This window comes from Aptenodytes forsteri, unplaced genomic scaffold (assembly GCF_000699145.1).
Source record: "Aptenodytes forsteri isolate BGI_AS27 unplaced genomic scaffold, ASM69914v1 Scaffold257, whole genome shotgun sequence".
NCBI classification, from domain to species: domain Eukaryota; kingdom Metazoa; phylum Chordata; class Aves; order Sphenisciformes; family Spheniscidae; genus Aptenodytes; species Aptenodytes forsteri.
In genome coordinates, this window is record NW_008795194.1 from 2,436,543 (window position 1) to 2,447,936 (window position 11,394).

General features: G+C 42.2%; 1 protein-coding gene across 1 annotated transcript in view; it reads right to left on the bottom strand.

The window, feature by feature from the left end:
• Positions 1-349: 349 nt before the first annotated feature.
• WIPF1 (WAS/WASL interacting protein family member 1) overlaps positions 350-11,394 on the bottom strand; it is a 36,713-nt gene continuing 25,668 nt past the window's right edge. Inside the window, exons 6-9 of the mRNA XM_019471873.1 lie at positions 9,202-9,299; positions 8,320-8,532; positions 6,501-6,614; positions 350-5,177 (exon numbers count right to left, since the gene is read on the bottom strand). Of these exons, the coding sequence (XP_019327418.1) occupies positions 5,122-5,177; positions 6,501-6,614; positions 8,320-8,532; positions 9,202-9,299 (481 nt within the window). The 3' untranslated portion in view covers positions 350-5,121. The remainder of the gene's footprint in view (positions 5,178-6,500; positions 6,615-8,319; positions 8,533-9,201; positions 9,300-11,394) is intronic.

Sequence of the window (11,394 nt, forward strand, 5' to 3'; positions counted from 1 at the left end):
ACAAGTACAGCATCACTGACCACAGATTTTCAATCATTCTTTATCCTAAACGAAACTCATTATTTCTCCTTATCTGCAGATGTCTAATCTTCACTGTATGGAGGCCCAAAGTCCTCCGAGCATCACCGCTGTGCTGCTGCGCAAGGGCAGGCAGGAGAGGAGGAGAACAACCCATCCCAGCTCCCGCCAGGCTCACTGTTACGCTCCTACTAAAGCCGAAGTGTGTTTCTGTCAAGGAAGCAACTGTGGTTGTTCTCAATGTAACAGTCTGCACCACCAATTAAATAAAAGTAAAATTTATTTGGCATAGGACAGAAAAATAAGGAGAACAAAATCACATACAAAATAAATGTTAAGCAAAAAAATATTCACAGAACTAGATTAATATTTTATAAAAAGCTCAAACTTTACGCATCTGATAAAAACATGTTGCTTTCTGCTCAGCCTATGTTTTAAGTTATGTTTCTCTCTCTTTCATAGTCGTGTGGCTTTGGAAGTCCAAATTTAGAGGTCTTCCTTTGCATGCATTAGTTTACACTGAAGAACATTTGTCACAGACAAACTGTATTTCAAAATGGCAACATACTGAAGGGTTACTCCCTTTTTTAAGACGTGCCGTTTCCATTTTTTTCTTTTAGTCCGCCTATCTACCTGCTGCATACTCACTCACTAAGAACATATACGTGTGCCCTGCTTCTGCTGAGTTAACTCCAACACTCCCCTTTTTGCCAGTGCTCCAGGTTTACATTTTAACTGAATGGTCCAGACACTTCTACCTTACAGGCTAGAAGATCCCCGTTTTCTCCTAATGTACGTGAAGAATCATTCCATGAACTAGCTACACTTAATGTGTTATCGGATATCTTAGGTAAGAGATTCTCCTTATTTTCTGGTGAATACCGTTTGAAAGATGAAAGTTCATACAATATATGTCATACAGAGTCAATGTACCACCATAACAGGTTGTTTGCACCTGACTGTGAGACAACGGTGTTCACACTATTGTGATGTGGTATTACGTCCATGCATTTTATATCGTGATTTGTACTCTAGTATTGACAGCAACATTCAGCCAATGGGTTTGTATTTCCTTGAGCGCTCTTCTCGTTTCCTGTGGCTGAGGGGCCTCCTCTAGGTCTCTTGACATTTGACATTCTGCTTGAAATAATCCCAGCTGGATCATTCAACTCCATTCTTTGCTTCCAAGGCAAAAAGTACCCCTTCTATTTGCATACTTTTGCATACAAAATTGTTGTGTTACAATATATGTGAAGCATGATAGCAGTTTAGTTCCCTCATCCTCTGCTCCAACAGAGACCTACTTCTACAAGTGACATGTAAACAGTTGTTGTTGCAAGGAGAAACTACCGTCCATTTTTTTAAGTGACAATTTAAGGAACTTTAATAGTTCAGTCTTGCAGAAAAAAAAATCGTTCTTATGATCCTTCTAGTGTTGGGAAATGCCGGCTTCTAAACAAGAACTCTGCAACCTTGTTTAAGTAGTTCATTTACAGAAATACATGCTTCCTGAATCACAAGCTGCGTTTCCTTTAACAATTCTGAATGTTAATCACTGTGACCTCTTCTCCCATTGGCTGGTGCAGAAAGTCATAACAAACATAACATGTGCTTTTCTTCCAAAAATATTGAGCAGAAATTATTGCCATATGGTACAAAAGTTGTTCCCATTTTATTTACTGACTTGAATTAAACAAAAATGAATATCCGTGGCTGTTGTCACACAATGCGAGTCTAGTGATGACATAAAAAGATAGTTTGAGGTGTGAAGGTTTATAATACAATGCCATTGAAACAAACCCACTCAATCTTATATGCGAGCAGTGAATCAAATTTAGTCCTCTAATAACCTATGCAACCACGCTGAAGTCAGCTGGGCTGTATGGACTGCAAAGTGAGACACTGGTTTTGGGAAAGGGTTAAATTTCCAGAGCAATACCAACAATTGATTGTGAGGTTAACCAGTGCCCACCGACATCTCACCTAAAGACTGATCCAATAGTCTCTCCGTACACTGAGCTCAATCTGAAGTTAGCAGACAGAGCACGTTACAACAGCAGGACTTGGCTCAAACGCTGCATAATGCTACTGTTGGCACTATTTACATTAGGACTTGGAAGAGCAACGCCTATTAATTTTTCTAGTGAGACACAGAAAAGTTGACAAAAAAAGTCATAAGGCACCACTGGTTCAATATGTTTTGCATTCTTCTTTTTTAACACTTCATAGTGAAATAAATACTGATGATATTCTAATTAGCTACTGATATATGAAGCAATATATTGAATGATAAAATGCTGCACTGTTCTGGAATGTTTCTAGGGACTTTTATAGCAAAAGGTATAAATAGTAAAGCTGTTGTTAGGTGAAAAAATACCTCTTTCTGCACTGTTAAGCTATTTTACATATATGCCAAACATCCATTCTGAAGAGGTTTCTATAGTACAAAGAAGTGCTCAAACCCAAGCAGCTCAGGTTTCTTGGCTTGTTGACTGAGGGCCTTTTACACAGCACATTTTAAAGTGAGACTGAAGCTGGTTTGCCAAGTCTTGGTAGTGGTCCAGAATTTCTGGTCAGAAAACCTTGCTCAAAAGATCAGATATAGGATATTTCGAATGATGCAGAGAGTCGGCAGAACAACGTGCAGCATTTTCATTGACTTACTCAAAGTAAAACAGTCATGCTGGAAGCAGGTAAGTTACAAAAAAGGTATAGTTTCTAGAGGTTTTTTTTTTTTGGCTGCATAGCTATTTGGATATTAATAAGGATTTGGCAGGTCAAGGTACTGAAATACTGTATTCTTAAATTCAGAATGTTGTTCCTTAGAAAGTTGTAAGTGCTTCAGTTTAAAAACATGAATACAATAATTTATCCTTTAAGTTATTATCCTAAAAATCTTATTTGGACTTCTATTCACATAATAATATCCCAAAGAGACAGGCACTTTGTTTAAGTGACATCCATAAAATACATATACAAATTCAGTATTGCGCTAGGTTTGATCCCAAGGTGTACCTGTCACATGGAGGTCCCACTAATATCTGTTTAAGAAACTCTTACAGCCACGATCCTGCAATTAGATGTAGATACATCTTTGCGCCTGCGCATTTAATTGCAGGTTCAAGACCATAAATAGTAACTTGAAATAGGTCATTAGATATAAAAATGTAAAAGACAGGTACATAATCAAATGCTGTCACAGCTAACGAGTTTGTAAACAAACACTGAAAAGGCCAAATTAAATTTGATCTGGCCAAATCCAACTCTCTCTCATCCCCTTCACTGTGACTGCCCAGGCTGTTGGGCAGAAAGGGGATCTGCCCCTCCATGCCCACTGACAGAGCAAAAAGCCCTATGCACAAACGCTTCAGTGGGGTCCAGACTCTCTTTGGCTAAATTCCCTAGATTTTCAAGGACTGACCTCATTCTAGCTACAGAGCATACTTAGGATCATGTCTCCCATGCTAGAGAAACATTTTCTTAATCTACATGACTAGTTTTTCTATTTTTTTTTTTTTGAGCAACACCCTGTGAAGCATGGCTGCTGATACAGACTGGGTAGGGATCCCAAGGAGTATGTTGAAGAAACAGAAACTGTTGAGGAGACAGAGGAGAAATTTTTCAGAGCTAACCTTCAGAAGTCCAGTTAACAAAGAGCTATCGTTCAGCAATATTTCAAATCCAGAATTATAATCTTCCTCTAATTTCCAAAGGCATTTTATATGCGTTTAGATCCATTTGTAAAATGCACTCATACGAGGAACTCTTTTCTCATACACAAAATTCAAAAGCCATTAAACATATTAACCAATTGTCACAATGTTAGAATACTTCACTCTCTCTTCTATTAATGGAAGCCTTGCAGCTCTCTGCGGAGACTCCTTTCGGCAAAGTTTGAAAGGACAGGCTTCATGGTAAACTCAGAAGGCCAAATCTTCCCGCTTCTCTCGAACCAGTGCAGACAGCAAATTTTGGAGCTGATGCTCCCACTTGAACGCACAAACCCCAGACCTCCTCCACTACATCAAAGGGCTTTCACTTACGCACGTTTTTGACCTCAGCTGCTCTTCTGTAACACAAGTCAAATACAATCTCTCTGAGACTTGTGACCTAAGCCCCAGGAAGCTTTTTAAGTTAAACCCCATCATTTAATTGTACCAAAGAAACAACTGGAAAGCAGTCTGTGGAGCACTGGTGTTAGCAATGCTTTACGGAGGGAGCCTGCAACTACAGTAATTGCTGCATTTGCACCAAGACTACTTTCTGAGGACTCTTCGCATGCAGTCTCAGGTAAAGGGCATTACAATAATCCAGGACACGGATGACTGTGGGTTGGTCCGCATCAGAGTAGGAAAGAATTAGGTGACTAACAGTGTAACACTATTAAAAAACAAGGAAAGAGGAATTAAAAAGAAGTTATTTTTATGCTGCTGAATTCTTCACTTGTGCTTTTCTTTGGAAGATTCTCCGCAGATAAAACAAGGCCAGACACACTCCATTCTCGGGGCGGGATGTGCTATCTATTGTTTTAAAATAAGATTTGCTTGGCTAAGCTGAAGTGAAAAGGTTTAGGATGAACTCTTGGTCATCGTGCAGTAGGTCTATGGCTTGCAGAAGCAGATGGGCCAAGTTAGGCATGCAAAGAAGGATCCAGGGGACTCTTGGCTACACGGTTTTCCCCAGCAACTGTTTTTTATACAGAAAATAGATTGTATTTTATAATTCAAATAATACAGCCACTGTACCCAAGTGAATGAAACAGCTTTGTTCCAGCTCTCATTAAATTCAAAGCCAGACCTCCTCTGGAGCTCTCAAGGGGACAGGGCTGGACACGGTAAGCATGATGCACGTATGCTGTGTATGGTCCACAAAATGCCTTTCATGACAGCCTGCAGTATAAGCAAATAAAATTTATAGCTTTGAGCAACTATAGTTCATAAGCCGCATCTATTACTTCTGTAATAGAGACTGAAGTTTGTTCCAGCTGACAAGCCAAAAGTGGAAATAAAGCAAACCAGACAACTTTCCAATGATGTGGACAGGAGAGCTGACTCTAAGGAAATTTGAAAACAGACGTCGCCCAAAGATGGGCCAGAACTCATTTCACCTTGGTATAGGCGGAAGCGGGGGGGCACCTCTTTCTTTTCGGCCAGAGCCACCTAAAAGAGAAAGAAAGGTTTTTGTGTTACTCCTCCTGGTTTCTTTTAAAGTGGGAGTTTACATCCAAGCCATTAATTCAGTAACTGGTGAAGGTCTACTCATTTTCTTGCCTGGCCATTTTACTAAAAAATCTTTGTAGAGTTTCTGGTTAGTTTATTAAACAACATCAGAACTTCAAACAGTGCAAAAGCAAGTTTTTAACTAACGCTATCCCCAAATGTCTGGAAAGCATATGTATTTTAGTCCTTTGTCCCCTTCTTAAAACAGATTGATAGCTCTTGTTAGCCTTACTATTTTATGTGAACACATACCTTCTCAGTGCTACTTGCAACACATGCAAATTTCAATGAAAGTGGCAAGTTCTAAACACAGTACCATTTCAAAGCTCTTCATGTTTTTCCCTGTATGAAGATTTTCATTGCAAACTCATGAAAGGAAACATAAAAAATGCACATATATTACTTTGCCTTTCTTCATGGAGTAATACGAATGGGATGAAAGCTAACAGGGCAAAGTGAAGGGTCAGAGACTAACAGGAATTTCTGCTCCAAACCAAAACCTCATCATTTGGAAACAGGAGAGAGAGAGAAACATCTGAGTGTACAGATGATTACAGGATGACTATGAACCATCGATGTCCCTGGTTGTGAAAGAAGTAAATTGATCCTTGGTTGTATCAGGCAAAATACCACTAATGAAGATAGGAAACATTTATGCTCCTGTAGAAGACATGGTTGAGACCTGAACTGGAACAGCATGTAACACTGACTGAAAAAGACAAAATCAAACTGAAATGTATACAGAAGCAACCCTGATGATCAGAGAACATAGCTTGGAAGCAGAGTGTAGTACATCCTGATTTAATCAGCCCAGCAAAACAAAAGCTGAGAGGAGGATATGACTGTTGTCTTAAAAAATATTAGGGGTTTAACACACCAAGGAGGGAGGATAACTAAACTCAAGAACGATGTTGGTACAAGAATAAATGAGTTGTGCATGAACTTAGATTGGAAGTGAGGAGGAAGTCGTTGGGGATTTTGTGGTTCTGGCTGCCTGTAGCAGAAGGGCTAACTATAATGGCAGAGGTGGTCTCTTACAATACATGTTCCAACTTAAAAACCAAACAATTCCCCCCTCAAATACAAGTTTAAGAGGGCTTGTGCCTGCAAACCTGCATTTAGCTTTTTCTCTGTGGTGGGGAAGGGTGACCAGGCTGTTGGCCTGAGAAGTTTTGAAACCTCAGCATCCAGTCTCTTCCCCATCCACATTGTTTTTAGGATGATAACGCTGAAATTCCAACGGCAGAGGTGGAACAAACTTACCTCTACTTTCATTTCTTGCTAGTTTACTGGGATAACTTCTGTTCACGGGTACATATGGCTCTGGAGGTGGCAAATCAGATATAGGGTGAAAAGAAAATCTGCTTTCCCATTCATCTGAAAGAAATCCCATGCAATTTACTTGTTAGCTTTGTGACACAGCTTCAGGAAAGTAAATTGACATTAACATCATGTTTAATACATGTTTTATATTGCAAAATGCTTACGTAGCTGAGTATTGAACCAGCATCCTATTGGGAAGTCAGGGAAGAAGATGCTTTAGGTTAGTTTGAGAATGAAAATTCTTATTAACTTTAACTGATCTCTTAGCCAATTTAACACAAAATCACAGATCAGGAAAATGGCCGTAATTCCACTGAAATAAGTGCTACATTCCCTTCCATTTATAATAGATCTGCTTTTTTAACACACACACGCATACATACATGTTACCAGAAATGCTTAGTAACTCCTACTTCAGAACAGTATTTTGTTCCTGTGTATAGAATTTTCTGATATTCATACTTTGTTGATATACAGAGCTCAAAAGCATCATTAAAAGCACACTGACCTATAAGTGGTGTTTTTTCTTTCTTAATTTTTATACAGGAAAAAGAAAATTTGGGGCCATTATGATAGAATTTATGATGACAGAGAAACCTGTACGTAACTAGTGTCAAAAATGGAAAAATATCAGTTGAAACTATATCTCTTGAGACTACAGGGGCCCTATTGATGTACTTACTGAGTCTATAGGATTCTAAAGAATAAAGCAAGCTGATCAGTTGCTTCACTGAAATAATAGGAAATGTTTACAGAGCTCTGTTCCGCACTTGAATTTGGAGGCCCAAGGAAGAAAGTGTGGGCTATCTTAAACTTTGTCATTTCTTCACTTGGTTGCTTCAGGACTTTGCAACCATAACTTTCTTGCAATATTGTTATATTTTATTGCATAATGTAATGAACAGCTGAGTAAGTTTTGCCCAGTAGTTGTACATGTGGTTATTTGCTGGGATCCAGTTTTTCTACGTTTACTCCCAATGGTTGCAATTAGAAACCAGTGTGTAAAGGAGCTGCAGGTTCTGAACCCTGCAAATGACTTGTGTAGGAAAAAGCGTGTCTGTGACCCACCTGCCTTATCTGATATGTGAAGATGCTTCAAAAGCGTGAGTTACAGTTTTATTTTCTGCTTGCTTTTTCTACCTTATAAATGTTAGAAATACCAATTTTGGCCTCCCATAGTTAGCTGAAAGATTTATCTGTCCTTTGCAAATAGAAAACAATTAAAAAGAAAAGCATGATGAACCTTTAAAACACAGCAATCTTGGACCTCACCTTTTCAATAAACACTAGCAAAAAGAGAGATACTTGACATTTTCAGCAGTGTTCTGACAATCTCTTCCCTCATCTGTTTTTCAGCTTTCAGCTTTTGAGTCATCATCTAACTTGTTCTGACTTCCAAAGAGTCTTAGTGTAGCTACAGTTTGAATTTGTATTAGAGTCAGAACAATCCCCTTAGGCCTTATTTCTGCATTGTAGCAAAGCAAAGCATGATGAATACGTTTCTTTTTTTCCATGCTATTTTTCAAAGGGTTATTTTGGAGACTGTATTGACGACTTTGCAGTTCTGCTCTATGTATGGCATATTTACTCCGTTCTTACTTGTCAGGGTTAATCGAGACCCAAATGACACCTCTGTTGGCCAGAAATCAAAGGTCTGCACTAGAAACAAAGCCTCTATCCCAAACCTTTTTTGACGTATTAAGGCCAAAAGCTGCTACACGGTCTCTATCAAAGGCAAACAACTGGGAGGATGGCTTACCATCACCTGCATCCTGGAAGCCGTTTCTGACAGCTGATGAAGGCGGTGGTGGTGGCGGCGGCGCTGCTGAGCCCGGCCGGTCGGGGGGAAGCGGCGGTCGTGGTGCACCTCTCTGGTTGTCCAGCCCTGCCCGGGAGGGCAGCTGGGGAGCAGCAGGCAAAGCCCTTGAAGTGCTTCCATTCCTGCTTATGGGAGGAGGTGGTGGGAGGGGGCCTGGAGCAAGACAAGAGGCAAGCACACAAACACTGTTTGCACCAGGGGTTATTCTGCCGGTGGTAAGCTGCTGCCTGCATCCCACAGCCTCCCGCTAACAAACCGGAGAGTGTGGGCTAGCCTGGGGCCCGAAGGAGGAATCACCTTCAGCACCCACTTCCCTGCTCTCCAGAGCTCTCCAGGGAGTTGGTGCTGATTTGAAGAATAGAGATCAGGGGAGCAGGGCACATCTAAGCACAAATACACCTCAGTGCCCATATTCCCATTTCCCTCAGCTACAGAAGCCTCTCTAGAGGTGCTGGTCCTTGAAGCCACTTTTAAACGACTCTAAATTACGTCAGCCACAACGAGCAGAAGTTACAGCTGGAATTCAGAGTACTATGGAGGTGCAAACCATAGCCCATTTCCTTTCCATGTACCATTGCAAGGCAAGAGGACGTGTAGCAGAAGAGCTCTGCTACCCTCAGAGGCTCTTTGTCCGTAGGGGTGGTCCCCTCTGGGTGTCACAGCCAGGGTCTGCGGTGGCGCACAGGGGAATTCAGCCCAGAAGTGGCAGCGTTAAGCAGCATGGCATCAGCTCGCTCATTTATAAACATAAGTGCTGCATGCCAGGTTTTTCAGTAGCTGGAGCATATCCACCTCCCGCTAAACTGGAAACAGACCTCACACCTAGACTGGCATTCCCAGTGTCCGTGTATCTGAGTAACTGGTGTGGCGACTGGTCAAATACAAAGGCACAGCCCACGTAACACAGGACCAGGGCTGTCCTGAGGGCAGGGGAAGAGCACTTCTCCGAGAGAAGCCAGTAAATAAAGGCAGGAAAGCTGCTGCTGCCAGGGAGAGAGGTACCCATGGTTAGGACACGAGGAGATGAAGCAGAGGGTGTGGAGGGCTATGCGTGTTCAAAGGTCTCGCTACCTCTGTTTGGCACAGTTGGGCAACTGACAATTATGTTCATTTCTATGAAATGCTTCCTCGTCCTAATGAAAATTAGCTACAGACGTGCATTTTGAAAAAGAGAGCAGCAGATACTGTGTCTCCAGCAACAAGCATTGAAACATGCTTCAAGAAACATGCTGTACTTTGTGGATTTTTTTTCTTTTTTTTTTTTCCTCTTCTTTTTTCACAAATTACTAAAATTTGCCTTTAGGGAATGGTTTCTAAGAATGAGAAGCATTTAGCAACTTTCAGCATAGTTTTGCTTGCTCTCTCTCTAAACCTACCTAAACCCCATCATCTATATTGAACCGCTTCAGAACAGGAGTATTTACATTTATAGTTTATTGCTACGACTTCCTTCTACTTACTAAGCCAGCAGAAAGGTAGTGCAGATTTGCTAAAACCATCTGCCTCAGAAAAGAGCCAACAAGGAAAGCACCGGTGGAAGCAGAGGCCATCACGGAAGAAGTTCTTGGAAGTGTCTGAATAATTGCACTCTCTGCAACTTTGATCCATGCTCCCAGTCAAACGGGACAAGATTTCTCTGATTTGTTTACTGCAGGCTGCGCTGGCATTGTGCCATCCTTTGGGCTGGTAACCAGCTCCACAAAGCACAGTTTTGGGGCCAGTATTTTCTGTAGCTCCACAGCTGCTGCAGGTGCTGTGCTATAGGAGATCCAGGCTGGTTCAAGGAGCTAGAAAGCAACACGGATGGCTGTCACCTATGGGAGCTCCCATGACATTCATCTCTATTGTCCGGGACTGTGCGGGTTTGAGATGATTCCAGATTTTTATTCCAAAGGATGAAATGAAAGGCAACTCTATGGAGCTTCCCAGCGTTGCCTTCTGTGGCAATGCTTCTTCCTTCCCGATGTTACAGGGCCTGGCTGTTTGTGCCTAAGTTCTCTCACCTCCAAAGGGAGAACCATCAGGTATTAAGAGAGCTAAGTTACGATGTGCAACTCTTAGAAGTTATGAACAATAGCTGTCACAGAGGACAAAGTATATTATGAAATAACTCAAAGGAGACAATTCTATCTTTAGCCTCATTTGAAACCTGCATATGGTGAGTAACAAGAGTTAGGCACGCTGTAACAATTGCCATTACATTTAACAACTGTTGGCTAGGTCTTTCATTAAAATAATTTGTATTTGGCTGTAAGTGTTCGTGTCTCCCAACACGCAGAAGGTCAGGTTCTGCAAACCTCCATTCACGAGAACGCCCATTAACTCATGCTGGTTGACTCAGGAAGGCAAATGCTGTCACCTATCAGAAGCTAGATAAAACAGCTTCTTTGCGTCGAAGAACATAATGGGGAAACCCCCGTTTGCAACCCTTTTAATTACAGTAATTATAACGAAAGTTACTGAGATTTGCAAAAGTGCACGTGAGCAGGCTGGTGATGCGCAGTGACTTTCCTTAAGCCACCGTGGTGCCCGTAAACCCTGATTTCCAACTGCAGAATCCCTTGTGCCTAACAGCACTGTTTGTTGCCCATGCAAAGCAGGTGCGTGCATGGCAGCAGCTCGCAGGGGAAGGGGCTGCCCCACGCCGCATCGTGCTCCTCCAGCACTTCTGTGCATCGCACATGGCGAAAAAGCGACGCCCCAGTCAGAGCGATCCGACGGTGCTCCTTCTGGGTCACAGCAGGCGAAGCACCTGCAGGGCTGCATCAGGGCAGGCCAGCTGAAGATTTTGGGTTACGCTCCAAGGGGCACGGCCAACGCCACTGTTGGGCAAACCGAAAATTTCCCCTTTCCATAAATAATCGTCACTTCATCCCACCGTGCCCATCTGTTCAACCCCCACCAAGCTCAGGACCCTCAGCCCCCCGGCTCCCTACCTGATCGGCTGGGGGGGTCTCTGACGGGCGGCGGGGGCCTCTCGCTGGGCGGGGGGGGCAGGGGTCCGGAGCGCCCCCC